At 50.7% G+C, this 24,625-nt stretch overlaps 1 protein-coding gene across 1 annotated transcript; it reads right to left on the reverse strand.

The window, feature by feature from the left end:
- Positions 1-1,914: 1,914 nt before the first annotated feature.
- HTR3A (5-hydroxytryptamine receptor 3A) lies at positions 1,915-14,887 on the reverse strand. The gene is made up of 9 exons (XM_005891905.2): positions 14,775-14,887; positions 12,354-12,520; positions 10,925-10,969; positions 9,687-9,796; positions 8,099-8,268; positions 5,151-5,311; positions 4,633-4,843; positions 4,309-4,530; positions 1,915-2,305 (listed from the first exon to the last, which is right to left on the reverse strand). Exons 1-9 carry the CDS (start codon positions 14,842-14,844, stop codon positions 2,007-2,009), a joined length of 1,455 nt encoding a protein of 484 aa, XP_005891967.2. The 5' UTR covers positions 14,845-14,887; the 3' UTR covers positions 1,915-2,006.
- Between the last annotated feature and the right edge of the window lie 9,738 nt (positions 14,888-24,625).

Genomic DNA, 24,625 nt, shown 5'->3' on the forward strand with positions numbered 1-24,625 from the left:
TTCTTTACCACTGCGTCACCTGGGAAGCCCGTTGTGAATGGGAGCCACTCTCCAGCCCCACAGTCTCCTGCTTTTTTTCTGGAAAACCTACGCACCAACAAAACAAAGTAAAATCCTTTACAATATCAAGAGCACACATGTCTGAGGTGGAAGTAGCAGATGAAACTCATCCCAGCTTATATTAGGAACCAACAACTGGTTAGATAATATTTCATGAGTTCCTTCTGCTGGGGAAGCTGGGTGAGAAGCAGCTCCAGGAATCTAAACCAGACAAGCCTGCTTCCTCAGCCTCTAGGCTTTTTCAAACAGGAAGTTCTCAAGGCTCTGCCTTCTATCCAGCCTCCTTGGATGGTCTGAAAACTGGAGATGCAAGAGCCTGGGGTCAAGGGAAGGTGTCAGCTCAGGTATTCTGCAATGAACCCCTTATAGTTGGGCAGCCTGGAACAGCTCATCCTAGATATTTTAAGAAGTCCTTTTCATTTAGCCTGGAAGACTTCAGTTCCTAAGAGACAGGCAGCCCAAGACAGGGAGAATGATAAGACGGGAATGAGAAAGGAAGAACCAGAGACAGTCTCAGGCAAACACAGCAGACTCTAAGCCATCATTCTTAGTGGGTTCTAGCATTCCTCTCCTCTGAATACTTGTTAGGTGGAGGGAGTGATGGAGTCTGGACGTTCCTTGTGCATGCCTGCATGCTCAGCTGCTTCAGTTGTGTCCGCCTCTTTGCGACCCAATGGACTGTAGCCTTCCAGGCTCCTCGGTCCATGGGATTCTCCAGGCAAGAATACTGGAGTGGGTTACCATGCCCTTCTCCAGGGGATCTTCCTCACCCAGTGATCAAACCCGTGTTTCCTGCATTACAGGCAGTTTCTTTACTGCTGAGCCACTGAGGAAGCCTGTGATGTTCCTTAGTGTATCTTTAAACCCTGATGTGTGAGAGAGGGGCCAGGATCTGATATGTAAGATCAGAGACCATGCCTTGGACTCTCCCTCCCTCATGGTCCTGCTTTCTGGTGGCTATGCTGGGGGCTGGCTGCTAAGAGTTCCCAAAGGAGCTAGGTAAGTGCAAGACTTAGCATTCTCTGCTTTCAAACACCAAACCAGTGGGTGCTGGCCGTGGTGCTGATGTTCTTGCTGGAGGAGAGCGGGCTCCCAGTTTTCCCAAGAGGCCATGAGTCCACAATGGTAACAGGACTATGTAGACCCTTCCATCATCTTTCCAGGGGATTACAGAACTGAGCATCATTCTCCCCACCTCCCCACTGCTAAGTGTTCCTGGTTCTGATATTCACATATTGAATCCCACCTCCAATTGTCTCCTTCAGAACAGCCATTTGGTCACCTCTTAATTCCTTGGGCCAGAAAGTACCAAACATCTGAAACCACAGATAATTCCCCAACCTCATTACCACCGATAACTTCAGACCTCATCTTCCATCTGCCTGGATGCTGACAAAGGGTCAATAAGAGAGTTTAGGGATTCATCGCATTTTATTACCTCCTTAATCTGATGGGTGTTCAGGGAAGTGGCCACCGGTGAGCAGGGAGACCTTAGGGTTGGATGAACCTAATGCAGAGTAATGAGGTCCATGTGGCAGAGAGCTGGCTTACCTTCCACCTCAAAACAAGGCTGAGGGGGTGAGCAGAATTCCAAATTGCCAGTTCAGGGAAATGCCCGTGGGGAAACTGAGGCTTGATGTTTAGACAGAGTGAAGTCAGGCCATGTGTGTGTTTCTTCTGATCCAAGAGTGTGTTTTAAAGCCATAATGGGCCTGTATGGGAGTGGATGAGGATGGAAGAATCTTAAACACCAAGTTTGGGGGAGGGAGAGTGAAGGCCCTGGTTTGGGACTGCTGAGATGCATTGGCACTGGAAACAGGCAGGAACTATATATGTGCCTTGAGAACATCACTGGTGCCCCTTGGCCCTGAAATTCCCCCATCCCCATCCTAACAAGTGCCATCACCCCCCACTCCCCCCGTGGCCGGGCGCTGGGCTGGACCCACTCAGGAATACTGCCAAATGGACCAGAGTGTGACCAGGGTGATGCTGTAGGCCAGCACTGCCAGCAGGTAGATGCGGAAGAGCAGCCGGTCCAGCACGGAGCCCACACGCAGCCAGTCCCGGGCCACCTCTCGACTCCCCTCCCGCTTTTCCAGGAAGTGCCGGATGGAGGTTAGCTCCTGCAGCAGCCCGCGCACCGCCAGGGAGGCCTCCCGAGGTGGCGGGGGAGGGCTGCCTCTGCCCCTCGGGGTCTTCTCCAAGTCCCGGGGTCCCCCCAGATGGCTGTAGTGGTTTCCCATGTCTAGAAGAAGGACAGAGCATTGGCAAAGGAGGGAGGCCCGGCAGGCTCGTATGAACACTGGCCTTTACATTTCTAAGGCCTCAGACATTTTTACAACGTATGATTTCAGACCTAAAGAGTATGGAGAGTAACTTACATCTTTGGGTACCCACCGTCCAACTTAAGCAAATAAAGAAAGCCAATGCAGTTGAAGATCACTGTATATCCTTCCACCTTAGTCACATCCTTCATCCCTTCCCAGGTCAGCAAGACCATGAATTTGATGTTTATCCTAAACACACACATTTTTTTTTTAACCCAAGGGCTTTCCCCAGCCATTTGATATCCATTATATCATTTGAACCTCCTGGCAGCCTCATGGAGAGGCTGACTTAGAGTGATTACTAACCACACTCTTCACATGAAGATGTGAAAGCTCAGAGAGGTTAAGTGACTAGCCTGCGGTGACACAGCCAGACCATCATTTAATGGTGAGGCTGCCGAGGTCCAGGTATCTGGACTCCAAATCCTCTGCTTTGTCCACTGCATCATATCACCTCCCTGCACTCCTCTCCATGACTTTGAATCCTTCTGGACCAGAAAATACACCCTCGGATCATTGCCTTCACCAGATGAAGAATAGAATTAGGCATTAGTTTATGGCACGAGCTCATGATGAGATGGTCTTAGGTTAACCAAACGTCTTCTACAAAAGGCCAGGCCCTAGCCAGGACCCAAAGGAGGGGAGAAAGGTGGAGGGTTTAAAACACCAGCTTGGAGTCAGATGAGCCTGGGTTCAAATCATGCCTTCGCCAGGTCCTGGCTCTGTGACTTAGGGCAAGCTCTTTGGCCTCTCTATGCTTCTGTTTCCTCATTTGAAAAATGAAAATGAGGATCCTATTGGGTCACCATGAGAACAACCTGTGATAATGCACAGAAAATGCTTTGCACACATCTGGTAAAGTGCTCAAGAAATCAACAAACCAGTCACTACCACCACCACCGACAGAAGCATGAGGAATTTAGTATCCCTCTGTGCCCTGTCTCTCTGCCTCATAGGTGTTTGAAATTCTAAAGGGCCTGGTCTTTGGCTGATTCTAATGAGAGAGCGTTAGGAACCAGGCTGCAGAGTTGAACTACAGGAGGGTAGTTGTCCCATAAGTGCCTTTTGTTGTCATTGTTTAGTTGCTAAGTCATGTCCAACTCTTTTGGTACCCAAGGGACTGTAGCACACCAGCCTCCTCTGTAGACCCCATGGAATACCCCAGGTAAGAATACTGGAGTGGGTTGCCATTTCCTTCTCCAGGCAATCTTCCTGACCCAGGGATCAGATTCGAGTCTCCTGCATTGCAGGTAGATTCTTTACTGCTGAGCCATCAGGAAAGCTCTATAAGTGCCTGAGGGGCATCCACTTGACCTCCCTTGGGATCCATCTCAGGTGAGGTCACCCTCAGCCCAGAGGTCTTAGGTTCTGACATGCTCAGTCTCTGGGACTCCTAAACCCTCTTCCCCTCCACCCAGGCTGCTGCTGCTGCTGCTGCTGCTGTTAAGTCACATCAGTCATGTCCAACTCTGTACGATCCCATAGATGGCAGCCCACCAGGCTCCCCATCCCTGGGATTCTCCAGGCAAGAACACTGGAGTGGGTTGCCATTTCCTTCTCCAATGCATGAAAGTGAAGAGTGAAAGTGAAGTCACTCAGCTGTGTCTGACTCTTAGTGACCCCATGGACTGCAGCCCACCAGGCTCCTCCATCCAAGGGACTTTCCAGGCAAGAGTACTGGAGTGGGTCGCCAGTGCCTTCTCCACCCAGGCTGATGTGTGAATACAAAGTGAGGAAGGGGTTTGACTGATGTCTTTGGCTGAAGTCTGCCATGAATTCTCGGTGCAGGACGGTACCCAGTTCGCAGGCCCTGCCCAGGCTCTCTGGCCTGGCGAGCCCTCCAGAGAGTCCCCCACCGCCAAGTCCCTGCCTCCAGATCAGAAGTTCCCTTCCACGTGGGACTCTCCCGTTCCTGTCTCACCTGAGCAGTCATCGGTCTTGGCAGCCTGGGAGGTGGCTGCGGGCCTCTGGGCTGTCGACTGGTCCCCTAGGCAGAGGAGCAGGGTGACTCTCTCAAGAACCAGGTGGCGCAGCCAGGCGGGCACCGGCTGCTGCAGGTCCTGTTTGTGTACCAGCCGCACAATGAGGATCGTCTCGGCCAAGCTGATCACCAGGAGAGCCATGCACACGACGAAGTAGACACCTATGCGCCCCGGGACGGGGCGGGGCGGGGGACACACACGGCAGGTAGGAGAGGCTCAGGTCCCTTGGCCCCAGGGAGCTCTCCCCCAGGAGCCCGCCTTACCGATGAGCGGCGTGCCGATGGCCGTGGCGGGCAGCGTGTCGGACACGATGATCAGGAAGACCGAGTAGCCCAGGAGGAGCGTGATCTTGAAGGAAACTCTCTCACCACTGTCTGGAGGCAGATAGAAGCCCACAATGTCCACAACCATGAGGAAGATACTGGGCAGAAGCAGGCTGACTGCATAGAAGAGGGGCCGTCGGCGGATGACCACCTGGATAGAGAGAGGAGCTCAGGGGAGTTGGGGCAGACAGGTTCTGGAACCCCAGGAACCCCCCCTCCCCATCCCAGATCTTCTTGCTTCATGGAGCTTTCAGCCTGGACTGCTGAAAAATGTAGACAAATCCCATATACTGTCTCTGGATCAAAGCTCATGGCTGTTCAGGAAAAGTTAAGAGACAACGCAGCTGTGTTTCCCCAACCACTTTGTTTAGGCTGCAGGGCACCCTGGAGTTGGGAAAGGGCTACGGAGGTTCTTCCCCATATGCCTCCTGAAGTCTGCCGGGGTGTGCCCCACTCACATAGAACTTCATCTCTGCGTAGCTGTCACTGCTTTCTATACTGAACTCCTGAAACTGGGTCAGCACCCCCAGCAGCTCCCACTCGCCCTGGTTCATGAAGACACTCCTGTCGAACTTCACCTTTTCAGGCAGGCGCCACAGGGAGATGTTGATGTCCTGGACTGAGACAGGAGAAACGGGGCAGCTTTGGAGCCCAGGCCAGGGGCATGCCATACCCTGTGAGGGAGGGGCAGCACCCACGTGGCACGACTCAAGTCTCAGCTCGTAATCTTCAGCCTGTTTCTTGGCTGTAAGATGAGGTCATGGTGCACCCTGTACCTGTCTGTGCAGGGGGGCTGTACAGAGGGGACGGGTCCTGGATGGAGACACAGCAAAATGCAAACAGCTGGGCAAACTATTTATTAGAATGCCTTCTCCTCTTTCTGTCTCTGTCTCCTTCTCTCTCTCTCTCACACACGCACACTCATACTTTCAAGCATTCCTCTAGGTTTCCTGTTAGAATTTCTCATGTAGGCAGTGAGCAAGAGGCAGTTTTTCTCATCCTTGCCTTGACAGAGCTGCCTGCCTTCATATTTATTTATTTATGCAGCTACGCCGTGCCTTTGCTTTGGCATGTGAGAGATCTTACACATGGCTGTGGCACGCAGGATGTAGTTCCCTGATCAGGGATCCAACCCAGGCCTCCTGCTTTGGGAGTGTGAAGTCTTAGCCATTGGCCCACCAGAGAAGTCCCTGAGCTGCCTGTCTTTAAAGGTGAATTAGGAAAATAAGCAGAATCCTCTCTTACAGAATAGCAGTTACACTGCTCCGCATCTATACTAGCAAAACAGATATACATGTGCAGCAGAAGACAGCAGTATCTGTTGCAGCAAAATGCTGCGAAAGATCTGAATTCCCACAAGTCAGGGAAATGCTTAATAAAGTTTATGCAGTCCAAACCTTGAACTATTCTACAGCAGTCAACATTGATGAGGAAGAACTAAATCTATACTAACAGGAAAAATGCCCAAGACTGGTTGTTAAGTAAAAAGACTCAGGTACAAGTATATATTGGAACACAAAACATTTTACGTTTATGTAAAATAAAAACCCATAAAACATTTCTGGACACTTTCCATAGATGTGTATGTATGTGTATGTATTCAAAGGCTGGAGAAGGATCTAGAAGAACATATTATATAAAATATATATCAGTATATATATGTATATCATGATACTGATAAAAATTAAGTCTCGGTGTAGGGAGTTGTTGGTAAGAGTTTGAGATTGAGAGTAGAGGTCAAAAGTCAAAGATTATTTGCAATTATGACTTTTGTTCAAGGGAGTTACATATTACGTTTGTCATTTACAGTTAATAAAATCAGGATAGCACTGGAGGATGCCTTTATGCAGCAGAGAGAGGCTCACTTCACTAGACCCTGAAGGCACCTAGCATGCGTCCACTCAGTGGAAGTTTGCCAAGCATCTTCCTTTGTGCTAGGCACAGCTAATCATGGCCAGAAATCCTGTCCCTGCCCTCTCTAAGTTTCCATCTGGTGGAGGAGTAGACGTTGAAATAAGTCTTTACAAATGAACAGAAGTAGAGAGAAAACAAGAGCCTATAAAATTGGGTGATGGAGGTGACTTGTTTGGGGGACGAATGGGGGTTTACTGAGTAACTGACATGGACACTGTGATTAGAAGTTGTGTAGAGTGACTTAGCAGCAGCAGCAGAGGCAGAGGGACTTTGGGCTTCTCTCTGGTTCAGACGGTGAAGAATCTGCCTGTAATGCGGGAGACCTGGGTTCAATCTCTGGACTGGGAAGATCCTCTGGAGAAAGGAGTGGACAGAAGAGAATCGTTACCCACTCCAGGACTCTTGCCTGGAGAATTCCATGGACGGAGGAGCCTGGTGGGCTGCAGTTCATGGGTTGCAAAGAGTCGGACATGACTGAGTGACTTTACTTGCACTTTCTTTCACTGAGGGACTTCACGGGAGGTCCAGTGGTTACGACTCCACGCTTCCAATGCAGGGGCCACGAGTTCCATCCGTAGTCGGGGAATTGTCCCTAGTCCTGCTGCAGGTGTCAGAGGGCAGGAGGGGCGCCAGAAGGAGAAAAGGAGAGGGAGGGGCAAGGTGTCCAAGGAGAAGCAGCAGCATGTGAGTAAGGGAAAAACAAGGGGTGCTGGGGCCGGGAAGGCAGGCAGCTGGGCTGGGGACTGAGTGGCAGGGGAAGCCGGAGTGGTGTCTGTGCGCAGAGGCCTGTAGACCAGGTAAGAGAGCTGGATCATGTCTCAGGAGGGCTGGCGAAACTCTGAGAGTTTTAAGTCGATAGAGACATGATCAGATTTGCAGGACTTTTCAATTAAAAAAATTGGGGGGAGGGGGGGCCACACACATGGGATATTACTTCCCCAACAAGGGATGGAACCTGAGTTCCCTGCGTTGGAAGCTCTGAGCTTTAACCACTGGACTGCCAGGGAAGTCCCCAGATTTGCGTTTGCATAAGATCTCTCTGGCTGCTGTGAGGAGCATGAATTGGTGTGGGGGTGGGGACTGGAGGGGATGAGAATGAATGGGGACGGACTGCTGGGAGCTACTGCAGTAACCTGGGCGGGAGATGAGGGTAGCTGGCACTTGGGGGGAGGGTCCATCAGTGAAGAAGTGGGTAGATTTGAAAGACACTTCCTGCCAGATCCTACTTGTGACTTGGGAAAAGCATCATCCCTGACCAAGCATCTTGCCCTCAGTTTACACCATCTCATTCCATCCTTAGGACAGCTGAGGGAGGCGACGAGGGTTACACGGTCAGTGCCATTTAGAGGATGGGGAAACAGAGGCTGAGCAACATGAACAAATAAGAGGTGAGCGAATTGGAGAAGGGAGACTACATCCCCAGGGGTGCTCCTCATGCAGGCATCCCTGGGCCCCTACCTGTTCTCCCGCCTCCCAAAGCCCCTGGACTCACTGGTGTGCAGCCAGCTGGTGAAGGTCAGCGAGCAGTTCTGTACGTCGAAGGGGAAGTTGTAGATGTCCAGGGTACAGGCGGTCATCACCTGGAGGGGCTTGTAGTTCTGGACCTCGCCGTGATGCCGGACATAGACATACGGGATGTTTGGAGACTTCCCCACGTCCACACTGTCCAGGGAAGAGGGGTGGGTTTGGGGCTCAAGAAGCAGGCCAAGCCCTGGATGTCAGAAGGTCTCTGAGCAGCTCGGCAGGGGAAGAGACGCAGAGAGGGTCCAGACAACAGGACAACCTGGCAGTTTTGTCTGGCCTCGGCGTGTCTAAGCTTCTTATCTTAGGCTTCCTTACCTGCCATCGCCAAGGCCACTTTTCAAGCAGTTAAAGAGCATTTCTCCTTTATTCCCCTGGCAACCTAGCCACAAAATGCAAGCCAGGAGTCCATGGACCCCAAAGCCCCAGGCCATAAGAAGAACACCCAGCTGTCCCCCACATGCCGCCCACCCGGGATGGGCAGAGCTCAGCTCCCAGGATCGACAGCCTGGTGGCAACAGGCAGGCTTGGTGGGAGAGCAGACCCTTGGGTTCCATCCCTAGGAATCCTTGAAATTAAAACAATCATTTCCAGGGTGGGGGTGGGAACAGAACTGGAAAAATCATTGAGAAGAATTAGGGCAAGTAACAAAGTCCTGTATGAGCTCATCCCACTCTCTTTGGGCAGACCCCAGGCCGAGCTCCCCCAAGGGAGCCCTGGAGCTAAGCCTGGGGTCCTGAGCCTGTGGCCTTCTGTGGCATCAGGCTGAGAGACAAGAAGTCAAGGCCAAGGCTACTTCAGTGTTGAAAATGGAGATCCAGCCTGAAACTAGAGATCCCCAGTCCCTCCAGACTCAGCTCTGCAGGGAGTGAGGCTCTCAGTCAGCTGCCTCCCTGAATTGTGAGCAGCACCCCCTGGACATGGGCGATGCAGTGGGTACTGGGTGGAGGACAGCTGGCCCCCACCACCTTCTCCTTCCATCTGTCTCCCCAGCCATCTTCCCAGACCTTGGATTCAGAAGCCCAGGCAGTGGAGCCTGAGGGATGGGGAGAAGGAATGTTGGCTGCTGGGAATAAAGGCTGGTGGGACCTACTTCATCCCGGGGTGCAATCTGTGCCCACTCAGGCACATGTTTGGCTTGAAAGTTTGAGTGTCTCCTGGCCCCAAGTCTCCTCTGCCAACCATCGCTGGCACTTTATTCCTTTCAGAAATATTCCTGTCCCCTTTAAAAACACTGTTCCCCACTAGACTATTATGACAATGTGGATTCATTCACTGGCCTCTTTTCTCCCTGGAAAGGGATCCTTGGGTCAAGGAGAAGAGCAAAGTTTCAGCATCAGACATAGAAAAAGGGGAGTTTTTAAAAGAAAAGAAAGGGAGAAAAAGATAAAGGGGAACGAGGGCCCAATGCAACTTTACCTCCATTTCTGCAGGTCTGGTGGAGCATCTCAAATACAACATCAGTGATCTTGTCTCCTGACCCCCTGCCGTCCCCAGCACGCCCCCCCCCCCCGCCCCACCCCGCCCCTGGCTGCCACACGTCTGATGACAGTACTCACAACTCATTGATAAGGATGTCTGGGACCCAGATGCTGTCTGTGGGGATGGACAATTTGGTGATGTTGTCAAAGTCCTCAGGGTTCCACTGGAGAAACTCATCTGTCCAGTACTAGGAGAGGAGCAGGAATGATCACGGGTGACCCAGTCCGTCATGGGCAGGGTGGTCCGCAACTCAGGCCAACTTCACCGCTCAGAGCCCAAGCAACAAGGGAGGGCATCTTCTTGGGAGAATCTGGGTGTCAGTGGCACCCAGGTTACTCAGTGGTACCCAAGAATCCCTTCCCCTCTGCACTCACACATCCCTACATGCGAATATATACAACACAGGCAGATGTAGCCTCTCCCTGGGGAAGGTATCCAGTCATTTCTAATATTATAAACCACCTAGCCATCAACTGAGGTATGTGTGCTAAGTCACTTCAGTCATGTCCGACTCCTTGCAACCCTATGGTCTGTAGCCCACCAGACTCCTCTGTCCATGGGGTTTTCCAGGCAAGAATACTGGAGTGGGTTGTCATTTTCTCTTAGACAAATCCCTTCTTGGGTCTTGATGTACACATACATAGACAGGGATAATGGTATGCACCTCACAGGGTAAGGTATGGCTATAGCTAAATCTTGATCAATGCCTCCCCCACTCTCTTGCCAGAACGACTGGTCTAAAATGTAAATGCCACCGTGTGGCTCCTTTGCCTCTGAGTCCTCCTTGCACCCTGCCTGAGCGGTGCCCATCAGAAGCTGGAGGAGTGGGGAAATGGCTGGGGATAGGAAGATTAAGTGATGGGATCATCCTGTTTCAGTCACCCTGTTTGGTTGTCATCCAATTTGGCTTTCATAGAGGGAAGAACTTTCTAGCAATCAGAGCTGTTTGAAAGCAAAGTGGCTGCCTTCCGAGCTGCCAGTCACCGAGGTGTTTGATCAGGAGAAGCGGGACAAGCGCTTGCTGGAGAGGCTGTGAAAAACCTTGGAAACCGGGGAGGTTGGGGGATTTCTCCTCCGCTGATCTTTAAGCCGCCTCCCTTTTGCAGTCCTGAGGTTAGAGGGGCCCAGATCCAGGAGACCCCAGATCTCATGAGCATGCCTCTCCCCTCCCCTCCTCTCCCCTTTCTTCCCCTCCTTCCCTTGCCCAAGGCCTCTTAGATTCCCAGCTCCTCTGAGACAGAGGTGCGCCCTCAGCAAGGGTTGCCCACACCCCAGTCCCAGGAAATGGGGATGGGGGAGGGGCTGGTTTGCTCACCTGCCGATACCAGATGTAGGTGGTCAGGACCTGATTCTTCTCATCCTGTGGAAGGAACGGGAGCTCGGCAAAGGCAGCCCTGTGGGCTGGGAGCCCGCCTTGCACACACCAACCCCAACAGGAGCTGCTGCTCTGTGAGCCTGCTCCCTTGAGAATGAGGAAATGGGGTGGGGAAAGGGGCCAGCCAGGAAAAAATCGGCCTTTTACTAGGACACACCTAGGAAGAAGTTCAAGGATTTCTTTTTTAACATATGTGTGTGTGTGTTCACACATATATGTCTTCTATTATCTTCTATTCAGTTGTGTATATTTCACATAAACATATATAATATAATAACATAATAAAAGATAATAATAGAAGACATATATAATGACCGTGAAGAAGGCTGAGCGCCAAGGAATCGATGCTTTTGAATTGTGATGCTGGAGAAGACTTCTGAGAGTCCCTTGGACTGCAAGGAGATCAAAGAAGTCAATCTTAAAGGATATCAACTCTAAATATTCACTGGAAGGACTGATGCTGAAGCTGAAACTCCGATACTTTAGCCACCTGATGCAAATAGCTGACTCTGGAAAATACCCTGATGCTGGGAAAGACTGAGGGCAGGAGAAGGGGATAACAGAAGGTGAGATGGTTGGATGGCATCACCGACTCAATGGACATGAGTTTGAGCAAACTCCGGAAGCCTGGTGTGCTGCAGTCCGTGGGGCTGCAGAGTCGGACACAACTTAGCAACTAAACAACAACATAACAACATCATATATATGTATGTCTATACAATTATATCTGTACGTATGTATCTACACCTATTTCCTACCTTAGCATGAAGTCAAAAGGTACAGACCCACATAAAATGAAGAATTCATCACTCTCCCTCCCTTCCATCCAATTCCCAATCTCCCTTTTGGAAACAGCCAGCTGACTCTAGTAGAGATGGCCAGAGAAGTCAGTTCTGCCCACCCTACCCCAGGGCAGCACCTGCATCTCTGAAGTTGCCTTCTTCTTTATCTCAGCCCAGCATCCAACCCCCTCTGCTGGGCAGTGTACCCCACCCTACTTCAACAATTGATTAACTGCTTTATTTATGATTAATTCTTCAACCACGATTTAGTAACACCTGCCATGTACCAGAGACGTGTGTAAGACAGTGAGGGTGTAGAGGTGAATAGGATGGTCTGCACCCTCACCCAGCTCACCTAGGGAGATGTGATGTGTGAAGAACCACACGTACGCACAACCCGTGGGCCGGAGGGTGTGGGAGAGGCAGCCATGCAGGTGACCCCAGTTTTCAGTTTGGGGAGCATCCTGAGCTGTGGTATCAGGGCTCAGGGGCTATGGGCAACCAAAAGCCCACCATGGACTGCGTCTCACATGGTCTCCCACTCAGAAGGTCCACCCTGGAGCAGGGCAGTGGGGCCGGGCGCTCACCACGCTGAGGATGGCGTAGACAATGACGTCGATGGACACAGTGGTCGGTGTCCTCCAGTCCCGCACGGGCCGCACGCCCTTCTTGTAGTTGGCCAGCAGGTGATCTGACAGCCGCAGCAGAGCCGGCCTGGAGGCGTTGGGGGGCTGGGGGTCCCCCCTGTGCTTGGCTGGGAAGGACAGACAGCGCAGCCTGAGTCTGCCCCAGATCTCTGGCCCTGGTTTCGAAGCTAGTAAATGTATCCCCACTTAATCCCACCTCCCAGAACTCCCAGATACCCCCACAGACTGAAATTCCCATCTCCGGAGCGTTTTTTTGCCTACAGAGGTTCCTGCCAAAACCTAAAGGTATTCACAAGGGTAGCCCCAGCCCCCGTTAATATGAGAAAGGAAGCTGGGCTGTGAGAGCAGGTGGCACAAGGCAGGTGAGGTCTCGAGTCGGCCAAGGATGAGAAGGGTTGAGAGTTGCTGCCTGCCCAGAGGAGGTGGGCCTCTGGGGCCTGGACGAGGGGCTCTGGGAACCCAGGGAAGCTGGCCCTGGCAGGAGATCCTAGAGAGTGTGGCCCCAAGTGCACAGATTCTAAGCCCAGCGGTCTGCAGGGTGTCAGCCTCAGCAGAGGTCAGAGCTCAGTGTCTGCACAGCTCACGGTCCCCAGGACCCCAGCCTTCAGCTGACGAGGAGAGAAGGGTGGGCACCCAGCGAACGCAGACATTCCCTCTCCGACCTGCAAAGCCCACCCCAGGGAGAGCCCGTCTGCACGCTCACGTGAACTCCCGAGGAGTCCTTGCTGGGCCCCCTTCTTAGTCTAGCTTTCTGGGCTGGTTTGATGGGGTTGGGAAGAGGGCTGGGGTGGGGTGTGGAGGAAGCCAGTAGAAACCAAGCTGCTCCCAGATCCAGAGGCCTGCAAAGATAAAATCGTGAAACCCCACACCTAGGCCCTCGCCCCGCTCTGCGGGGATTTCACAGGAGCGCCTCAGCTGTCTCTCTGGGAAACAGTAAGAGCATTTCCTGAAAGATGCCAGAAACACAAAGGGGAAAGACGGGGTTAGGGGGCATTCTGGAGTACACAGGGCGCTGCTGGGGGCGGCGGGGGGCAGGGCCTTTCACAGCCCAGAGCCCGGCAGGCCAGGCTTTCCCTAGACAAGCCTGCTTCTTCTCCCACCTCATCTACCCTGCGTGCAATGCCTACAGCAAATTGGTCCTGCAGGTTCCCTTTACTGCCCACCCCACCCCCGCTCCCCAGTAAACTTTCAGAAAAACAACAGCAGAGAGAGAGGGGAAGATGAGAGGATTACTGAGCGTCCCCTTTGGGAATAATACCAATGAGCACATCGTTCATCTCAGTACCAGCCCCCTGGGCCGGCTGCTACCAGAGCCCACGTTACTGATAAAGATGCCCAAGGCTCAGACAGGCAAGTACTGTGTCCTGCAGGCAAGGGAGCTGGGATTCAGACCCAGGTCCCTGCGTATCTTCACTGCACCAGCAACAGCCCAGGTCTTATCGTCTGGGATTCTGACCAGACTGGGCGCCGCAGACCTCAGGGCCAAGGACCAGTGCTGGGAGGGACAGAGCTCCCCTCAACCAGACAAGCCCCAGACCACAGTCGTAACTCACAGCCCGGGCCTGCTCGTCCAGCTGAGCTACCCCCAACGACACGAGGAAAACCATCGTGCCCCTAAGCCCTTCAGAGCTGTCCATTTAAGCACATCCTAAACTGTGCCCGCCCTGGCTTCAAAGAGCTCTGGCTGGAGAGAAAACCTTCCCACGAAGGGTGGAGGTGGGGGATGACTATTGTCTGCAACAAAGGAAATAGATTCTTTTGTGGCTAAAACTCCTTGTATCCCCAGGAGGCGGGAAAGGATGGGTGAGGGAATGCAGAGAGAAGTTTGGTGCTATCTGAGCTGAGCCCTGGAAGGAACTTTTCTAGAAGACGAAGGCCCAAAGAGCTTGTGCAATGAAAGCAGTGAAGTCAGGGAAGATGACATCTGTCCTGGTCTCTACTGCTGCGGAGCTGTGTGACCCTGGGTAAAATCTACCCACCCTGGACTGCAGCATTCCCGTTTATAACAAGAGAGAGGGGATCAAGACAGCTCCAACTTCCCTTACAGCTGCCCTTCGATGAGTCTGGGGGCCCGAGCAAAGAGGAGAGGAGCCCGCTAAGCATTTCCCACACAGCAGGCTGTGCCACGCCCCACTCTGCAAGCTCTGCTCTCACCCTTTGCTCGAGATGCCCAACTTTCTAGCTGTATCCCCAGGGCGTGGAAATTCCCTCTTGCCCACATGCGGTAAGGTCCCTGACTTTCCTGTTGCCTCACCCACTCCAAAGCCCTCCTTCCTTCAAATTTTGGAGGCGCTAAGCATCCCCTGCCCACCTCTGTCCTCTGCCTGCCAGGTGCTGCGTGCTGTCCCACCGTCTCCTTACCCTCTCCCCGTGGTGCCAGCAGCGTGGGCAGAAGCAAGCCGAGCAGCGCCCGTGGCAGCCAGGGCAGCATAGTCGCTTCTCTCAGAGCGGCCTTCAGGGTGAGCGCTGCGGAGGACCAGCCTGCCCGCTGCGCTCCACCAGCCTCATATCAGCCAGCCTCCCACACCTCCTGAGGCTGCAGCCTTACGCTGCCTCTGGCCACCAGGGCTGGGAAGCCGCCAAGTTTTCCTGCAATCAATCCTTCCGCTGGATCAGGTTTCAGGGCGGGGAGGGCAGGGGAGGAAGCCCGCCAGGCTGATGTCACGGGGCCAATGGAGCTTAGTCCTCCCGTTCAGCCAGGTGGCCTGGCCAAGTTCCCCAAGGAGTAACTTGGGGACAGAGGGCTGCAGGAGCCCCTGGAGCAAGGGGGCAGCCTGTCTGTTGGGAGCCGCTCTGGGCTGCTGCCTTCGCTTATGCCCCTCGCTAGCATTGAGCCAGGGCTTTTCTGGTGGCTCAGCTGTAAAGAATCCACCTACAATGCAGGAGACCCGGGTTCAATCCCTGAGTCAGGAAGATCCCCTGCAGGAGGGCATGGCAACCCACTCCAGTGTTCTTGCCTGGGAAATCCCATGGACAGAGAAGCCTGGTGGGCTATAGTCCATAGGGTTGCACAGAGTCGGACACGACTGAAGCGACTTAGCAGCAGCAGCATTGAACTGGGGCAGAATGGGGTGAGGTAGGAGAAGCAGGAGGACCATGCTCTTCCTCCACACGTGACACCGTGTCCCCAGCTAAACAGGTGACTGCGCATCATCAGTAAAGACCAAATATACATTTAACTGCTCCCCAGACACACCTAACCATTGTCCCTAAATGTCCCATTCTGTGTCCTTGGGGCTCCCTGTATGAATCGGTGAGGCACCCCCACTCCCCTGTTTCTTGCTGCACGTCCTGGCCTGTATGTCCTGGGGGCCCGTGCCTTCCACCAAGTCAGGCACCCCCTCCGCCCGCCCCCGGAGACAGAGCCGGGAAGGTAGGAGCTTCAAACAGTAAACTTGTTCTACAAGGGGTAGTACCAAAGCTGGAGGGAAAATACAGCAAGAGGAAGATGAAAAGAAGCAGAAGGTAAAACTGTAGAAAAGACCTGGAGAAGAAGGGGGAAAAGGAAGGAGAAAAGGAAAAGATGGGGAAATTTGTAGGAAACAGAAGGAAGAGGAAAATAGAATTAAAAGGCAAGAAGGAGGGGGACAAAAAGGGGAAAAGAAAAAAAGGAGGAGGAGGAGGAGGAATCAGACGCAGCAGGAAGATGCTGAGCCCTGAGCCCAGGGGGGCCTGAGTGTAGCTGTTCCTTCCGGAATGGGACCCTGGCTCTTGGGGGTTGGGTGTGGATCACCTCGGGACAGTGAAGAAGCCTGGAGACCCCGTCCCAAGAGCCCACATTGCTGCAGTGAGCTCCTGGGACCCTCCGAGACTGCCCTATTGTGTTGGGAGCGGGGGAGAGCGTGTCATGGGCACAGTGTGTGCATTTGAAAATTAGCTTCTTAGGTAACAGGATTAGAGCGAGCTGGGCAGGCCACAGCCTCCGATGGAGATGTATTGCCCGTGCGTCTCTCTCTGATGGAGCAGCAATCAGGTTTCCCCTGAAGAAATTTCCTATTAATGGATTTGATGGCGCACCAGACAAAGGGAGTTGGAGCCGTGGCCAGTGGCGGGGTGTAAATTGCCTCCGATGAAACCGTGGACTCACTTTTGCCCCTTTTAAACAAGATAAGAATTAGTGCGAGGCCTTGATGAACTCTCCTTGGCCAGTGGCGATGAGGGATAAACAGAGGCCTGGCTAATTTGATTCCTGAGCTCTGCCAGTAGACGGCCAGGCTCCTCCCAGGGAGCGGAGGCAGACACGCAGATGGCAGCTGGCCAGCGTGGGTCATGAAAAGCTCGGAGGCTGCAGGGCCCAAAGCCCCGGGCTTCCTTTGAGTCCGGCTGCTCCATGCACCGTGGGAAGGAGGACTGTTTGCACACATGTGTCTGGAGCTTCCCACCCTTTGTTGTACTGTCTCATGACTTACCCCTGATTGCTTTTCTTGCTCTCAGTTTCCAGGTTCAAACACTCCAGAGTCCAGAGCGCCTCCAGGACTTGCCTCAGCTCCTAAAGCTAGTTACGGATGGAGCTGAGATTCAGCTTTTCCCATTACAGCTGCGTGTTTCCCATCTTCCCCAGTAGATTTTTTACTGGTCTGTAAAACTTTTATCACCAAAGAGCCTGATCTTTTAACACCTATAAACCTATAAAAATTCTGCAACAAACTATAACATCTGGCCCCATTAGGGGCCCACCTGCTAGAGAAGGGCTGGGGCAATCGCGTGGCTTCTCACCATCGTCCTAAGTGGGAGATACAGCTTCTTACTCCCCATAGCCATGAGGAGAGAGATTCAGGAAGCCCCACGGTTGGTTGGACACTCAGGCTTGGCACTTTACTGAGTCCCTGCGAGACCCACCCCTCTTTCCTCTGGGGGAGCATTGAAACGAGTGGAACCCTATGGGCCTTGCCCACCATGTCCTCAGCCTGCGTTTTGACTGTGAAAAAGCTTCAGCCAGAGAATAAATTTAATCAAAAAAGCGAGAAAATGCAGAAATAGTCATAGCTTAGTCGTTAAGCATAGTCAATGACCTTTCGTTCCTCCTCAAGGGCTTTAGCAATGGAACAACGATGATACCAAGAGCTATGGATAATGTTCTGAGCCATATCCATGAGCTGGCTTACAGCTACTGAAACCCCCACCAGGTGGAAGAAGTTAACTACACGATGACCAGACTGCTAGCTCTACTGCCACAACTCTGAGAACTGGCCTCAAGGAAATGGGAACAAACGGACCTTAGAACTGAAGATTAATTGTACTTAAAACAATCAAGATGATTGATGCTGGTCAGACTACCGATGACCAATTTCGAGATGACTGTCAGAGCTGGCTGTGCGGTTTCTACATGTAGCCCCCACCCCAGCCTATAAAAACTCTTGCCCATTGGTTGTGATGGCTGGGGTGGGGGTGCTCAGCCTTTGAACAGAAGTCTGCCCTTCTCCCCAGGTGCCACATCCAAAATAAAGCAAACTTTCCTCTCCACCAGTCTTGCCTCTTTATTGGCTTTCGAGCGGTGAACAGCTGGATCCCACTTTTGGTTATAGCATGGGGGCAGCCTTTCTACTACCCAGTTCTGGGGATCTGACATACTTTGGCATGGAGGCTGGGCCACTTAGGGGTTGTCTGCTCATGGGAAGGGTGGAAGCCAGGAGGATGGGAAGATGCCTGCCTCAGTTTCCCTAGTCCCCCTGCCCAAAGAGGCAGCAGTGGCCTTTATAGGGAGGAGAGTAGAGGAATCGCATTCTCAGACACTGGAGGGTCTCTTCTGTCTTGGTCTTTCTTTCCTCGATGTCCCATCCCATCCCGCCATGACCTGTTCCCTAATAAGGACCCGATCTGATCCTTGGAATGGCCTGGGCCTGGCCGCCAGCAACAATACCTGCTATTTATCAAGCATTCTATGTGCTAGGCACTGTGCTAAGCTCTTTATCGTATTTAATCCTTACTTCCTGTGAAGAAAATATTACTCCCATACTGCAGGTGAGGAAACTGAGGCACAGAGAAGTTAAGCAACCTTACATAGCGATTAAATGGAGAGTGTGGTATTAAGTCTTATAGACTCAAAAGCCTGAGCATTTAACCACCTGCTTGCACAGGGTCCCAGAGCATCTCTTTGAGATCCAGGCTGATGGGACTCTGGCTCCAATCCCTGGAATGGATGGGGATCCTCGTTCTTACCTTGATGAGTTTTGTTGAAAAGCTAAGCTCCAGAGTCTACTAATTAAAGATATTTTTATTGAGGAGTATCATAAGTAAGAATATATAATGACTTAATGGACTGTGAAGTGTACCATTTTCACCACTACAAAATGGATTCAAAAATACCACACACTACCATTCAGGTCCCAGCAAAGCCCATTTCTGCAAATGTCAGGTGTGGGCTGCACAGTGAATGTGGGACTAGTGACTTCTGCAGTTCCCCCTCACGGTATGAATGTGATGCTAGAGAATTTTACATATAGATAATTTTAGTTATTTTGGCTGTGCTGGGTCTTCCTTGCTGCTCGGGCTTTTCTCCAGTCGTGGCTGCTGCTGCTGCTAAGTCACTTCAGTCGTGTCCGACTCTGTGCGACCCCATAGATGGCAGCCCACCAGGCTCCCCCGTCCCTGGGATTCTCCAGGCAAGAACACTGGAGTGGGTTGCCATTTCCTTCTCCAATGCATGAAAGTGAGAAGTGAAAGTGAAGTCGCTCAGTCGTGTCTGACTCTAGCGACCCCATGGACTGCAGCCACCAGGCTCCCCTCCGTCCATGGGAACACTGGAGTGGGTTGCCATTTCCTTCCAATGCATGAAAGTGAGAAGTTAAAGTGAAGTCTCTCAGTCGCGTCCGACTGCTCGTGACCCCATGGACCACAGCCCACCAGGCTCCTCCGTCCATGGGGCTACTCTCTAGTTGCGGTGGTGGGTTTCTCATTGTGGTGGCTTCTCTTGTTGCGGAGCATGGGCTCTGGGGCTTGTGGGGTTCAGTGGTTGGGGCGCCTGGTCTCAGTACCTGCAGCTCCCTAGCTCTAGAGCACAGGCTCAACAGTTGTGGTGCATGGGCTTAGTTGCTCTACAGCATGGGGGATCTTCCCGGATCAGGGATTGAACCCATGTCTCCTGCACTGGCAGGTGGATTTTTTACCACTGAGCCTCCCAGGAAGCCCAATGCTAGAGTTTTTAAATTTATTTTTACTTATTTATTTGGTCAAGCCATATGGCATGGGGGAGTTTAGTTCCCTGACCAGGGGTCAAACCTGTGCCCCCTTCAGTAGAAGCACAGATTCATAACCACTGGGCCTCCAGGGAAGTCTCTAGAATTCTTAGAGTCTAATATTATTCTGTGGAGTATGGGCAAATGGGAGTGAGGCTTCATTAGAAGGATGCGGTTATTACTTGGGTCCTGCCACCTGGGGAAGAGGCTTTTTCTAGCCCTCCAATCAGACAGGATGGAGATATTGAAGTAAATGCACACTGGGGATTTTTTCTGTCTTGATCCCCGAAGGTCAAGATGAACAAGGATTTGTTCCTAGGAGGTGGCTGCTCGTATTTGCCACCTTCCACATGCAGACAGGCAAGAAATAGGAATGAAGAAACCAGGCAAGAGGCCTGTGAAGTTTAGTGTTTCTCTGGGACCCTGTGAAGCTACTGCGGGGCACTAGGTCTGGGAGGACTGAGCACCCTGTGCCCACAGCACAGTGTCTCAGGCTTCACCTACCCCTTTGCTCGCCTCCCTCATCCCTTCCCTTAATACGCACTCATCTGGGACTCCTCCACGCTAAGAGGAGGAGAAGGAAGGGACGTCGCTCCGTGTGCGTGGTGGCAGCAGCAATGGCCTGAGAAGGAAGCCCCGAGTGCAGTGAAGCCCAAGGGACCACGATGGGCTGCTTGAGTCCCCTGCCTGGAGATCTTTCTGCTTCTCATCTTCGGAGATCAGTGACTCGTTTTCACAAGGGAGCTGGTAACCCTTCCCACAAGCCTTGGTGGGGGAGTGGGTCGTGGGTGTGAGAAACAGCAGAGCAGGCAGCGTCGTCTGGCACAGAAGGATGGAGGTCTCACTCAAGTCCTTGCGAGGATCCAAGAAGACGATGGCCCAGCCTCTTGAATATGTCTCCTACCTAAAGATGAAACTTTCCCACTTCTCCTCTCCCCAAACCTCCATCAAATTCCAGCCTTTTTACTTCCTTGAGCTCAAAGCTCATCTTCTGTACCCGCTCCCCCCGCCCCTGCAAATAAAGTCATTTCTAGGGTGGTCTCCAGGGTAGAAGGTCATCCTGAAAAGGGCATCTAGAATTAGCAAGCTGATAGCAAAGGCAAGCCTTAATGGAGATGGTGATGGGTCATTAGTCCACCTGGCCACCCCAGAACCAGACCTGGGACAGAGGCTTAAGTTTGGCTTCAATTTCTCTCTCACTCGAAAGAAGGAATAATTCCAGGGAGGAAGGAACCAGAGAGCACATCTTATTCCTAGTGAATGGCCATTCATCCATCTGGCCACCCCAGAGCTGGACATGGGGACAAAAGATGATTTGGCTTAAATTTCTCCCTTACTTGAATTCCTATCCAGGAAGGAATTTGATAAAAGCAGCCAGGAGTGGCCTTTTTATCCATGCCTTTGTTTTTGGAAAATTAGAGTCTTAATATGTTGTTATTAGCATTTTCTGAGAAATTTTCAAAGAAATCTCACAAACCCCTTTGGGATTCCGAAACTTAGTTTCTTCCAATATCTTACTTTAATTGCACTTCGTACAGTTTGTATCATTTCCTTCCATCCTGTAGAAATGAGTTGCATCTCTATCCATCTTCTCCATTGTCTCTGAGAGGTGGTGAGAACACAGTGGTCATTTCCAGACTCTTCCAGAGAAAAGAAAGCAGAGGCAGAGAATACCAACCATTGTACCACACTGCATGGATTACAATGCACTTTGATGCACAGTCTCGTTCCCTTTGAAATGCACTCGATCTCTTTGAAATAGGTGACATTATCCCCATTTAATAAATGGAGAACTACCATACCAAGATATTTAGTAATTTGTCCAAGATCAGTCAGCTAATAGGCAGCCAGTTCTGCTTGGGAACCTAAGCCAAGCTAGGGTGACACTCATGAAAAATGGGTGCTGTCTTGCACCTTTTCTACTGAAGTAAGAAGCAAAGAAAGAACCCCAACCCACTGTAATGCTTGTCGCCTCTAGGGCAAGTGGAATGTGGATCTAGAAATAGGATAGGCTGGGTGGGGAGGTAGATTTTTCTGTATCTACCTGTTATGCTGTTAAATTTTGTACTATGTAAATATATTACCTATTTTAAAAATGTGGTTTTAAAAAGAAGCTATGGGAAGAATGGAATATAAGCTGGGTAGTCATGGCTCCATCATGACTGTGTGACCTTGGGTAAGCCAGCTAAACTGTCTATACTTCAGTTTCAGCACCTATCAATGAGGATAAGGAATAATTGTCCTGACTACTACATTCACCAGTCTATCGAGTTCACAGGCTTTTTTTATTGGAGTATAGTTGCTTTACAATGCTGCATTAGTTTCGGCTGTACAGCAAAGGGAATCAGCCACACACATACATATATCCCCTCTTCCTTGGATTTCCTCCCCATTTAGATCACCACTGAGCATTGAGTAGAGTTCCCTGGGTTATAGAGAAGGTCCTCGTTAGCTATCTATTTTATACCCAGTAGTGTATGCATGTCATTCCCAACCTCCCAATCCATCCCACTCCCCCTTCCCCAGCCTTGGTTCTGTATGAATGTGACTCTATTTCTGCTTTGCAAATAAGTTCATCTGTACAGTTTTTCTAGATTCCACATATATGCATTAACTCATAATATTTTTCTCTTTTTGACTTACTTCACTCTATGTAAAAGTCTCTAGATCCATCCACCTCTCTGTAAATGACACAGTTTTGTTCCTTCTTATGGCTGAGCAATATTTCACTGTATGTATGTGCCACATCTTCTTTATCCATTCCTCTCTTGATGGACATTTAGTTGCTTCCATGTCCACACAGGACTTTTTTGGAGAATAACGGAGTTCAGTAACTATTAATCTGGAATGGGAAAGGCAGTATCAGCATCACCTGGCTGAAACTGTGCCTGCCTCCTCTCCCAGATATTCTGATACCTACTCCCCACTTCCCCATTACACAATCAGGAAAACCATAATTTATAACCAGTCTGAGTTACAAAAACCATGGATGCTGAAGGCAGGCTAATCTTGAGCTCAGATGTCAGTTGCTCAACTGACTAGTTGTATGATCCTGGCCAAGATACCTAACCCTCATTTTTCTCATATCTAACTTAGGCACAACCATACTTGTCCTCATAGGCTGTCGTGAGCATTAAACGAGATGGTGGATGTAACGCATGTAGCACAGTGCCCAGGACCTCGTATGTACTCGAAAGCTGTATAGTTTCCTTCTCATTACAAATAAAAGGGATCAATGGAATTAATAGCCACCATCCATTCTACTCTCTGTTTATTTGAGTTCAACTTTTTAAAAAAGACGATTCTACCTATAGGTGATACCATACAGTATTTATCTTTCTCTTATGGCTTATTTCACTAAGTATGATGGTTTCAAGTTCATCCATGTTGTCACAAATGGCAGGATTTCCTCATTTATGGGTGAACAATAAATATTCCATGTGTCTATATGCCACATATTATTTACATCTTGGCTGTTTCCATATCTTGGTTATTAGACGTGGGAGTGCAGATATCTTTCTGAGAGTCTGATTTCATTTTCTTTGGATACATAACTCAGAAGTGGGATCGCTAGATCTTACCACGTGTGTGTGCGTGCTAAGTCATTTCAGTTGTGTCTAGCTCTTTGCGACCCTATGGACCGTAGCCCACCAGGCCCCTCTGTCCATGGGACTCTCCAGGCAAGAATACTGGAGTGGGTTGCCACGCCCTCCTCCAAGGGATCTTCCCGACCCAGGGATCAAAGCTGCATCTCTTAGTTCTCCTGCATTGGCTGGGAGGTTCTTTACCACTACTGCCACCTGTGAAGCCCCAGATCTTACCATTCAGTTCAGTTCAGTTCAGTTGCTCAGTCATGTCCAACTCTTTGTGATCCCATGGACTGCAGCACACCAGGCTTCCCTGTCCATCACCAACTCCCGGAGTTTACTCAAACTCACGTCCATTAAGTCAGTGATGCCATCCAACCATCTCATCCTCTATTGTCCCCCTCTCCTCCTGCCTTCAATCTTTCCCAGCATCAGGGTCTTTTCCAAGTGAGTCAGTTCTTCGCACCAGGAGGCCAAAGTATTGGAGTTTCAGCTTCAGCATCAGTCCCTCCAATGAATAATCAGGACTGATCTCCTTTAGGATGGACTGGTTGGATCTCCTTGCTGTCCAAGGTTTACCGTAGTTGTTTTAATTCCCCCCCCCCCATGGACTGTAGGATGCCAGGCTTCCGTATCCTTCACCATCTCCCAGAGCTGCTCAATCTCATGTTCATTGAGTCAGTGATGCCATGGACATGAGTTTGAGCAAGCTGTTCTAATTTTTAAAAGAACCTCCATAATGTTTTCTATAGTGACTGTAACAGTGTACAAGGGTTCCCTTCTCTCTACATCCTCACCAACACTTCATTCTTATTTTTTGATAGTAGCCATCTTAACAGGTATGTTGTGAAGTGATGTCTCATTGTGGTTTGATTGGCATTTCCTTGATGGTTGGTCAGGTTGAGCACCTTTTCACGGACCTGTTGGCCATTTGTATATCTTCTTTAGAAAAATGTCCACTCAAGACCTTTTCCCATTTTTCAGCAGACTGTTTGTTGTTTTACCAAGTTCTATCTGTTTCTCATGTTTTAGATGTGAATCCCGTATCAGATATGTGGCTTGCAAATATTCTCTCCCATTTCATAGGTTGCCTTTTCATTTTGTTGTTTCCTTTGCTGTGCAGAATATTTTTACTTTGTAGTCCCACTTGTTCATTTTTGCTTTTGTTAATTATGCTTTTGGTGTCATATCAAAAAAAAAATCATCACCAAGTCCAACGTCAAGGAGCTTTTGCCCTGGGAGTTTTATGGTTTCAAGCCTTATATTTAAGTCTTTAATTTTAGGTTAATTTTTGTGAGTGGTATGAGATAGGTGTCCAATTTCATCCTTTTGCATGTAAATATCCAGTTTTCCCAACACCATTTATTGAAGATACTGTCTTTTATAGGCGCTTCCCAGGTGACTGACTTCCCAGGTGGCCCAGCAGTAAAGAACACACCCGCAATGCAGG

This window comes from Bos mutus, chromosome 15 (assembly GCF_027580195.1).
Source record: "Bos mutus isolate GX-2022 chromosome 15, NWIPB_WYAK_1.1, whole genome shotgun sequence".
In the NCBI taxonomy this organism is placed as follows: domain Eukaryota; kingdom Metazoa; phylum Chordata; class Mammalia; order Artiodactyla; family Bovidae; genus Bos; species Bos mutus.

Coding starts and splice junctions, on each gene's coding strand:
- HTR3A (XM_005891905.2), bottom strand. CDS start 14,844: ATGCTGCCCTGGCTGCCACGGGCGCTGCTCGGCTTGCTTCTGCCCACG. Junction 4,844..5,150: donor ACGCAGAGATGAAGTTCTAT/GTGAGTGGGGCA, acceptor CTCTCTATCCAG/GTGGTCATCCGCCGACGGCC. Junction 2,306..4,308: donor CAAGACCGATGACTGCTCAG/GTGAGACAGGAA, acceptor TCCTTCTTCTAG/ACATGGGAAACCACTACAGC.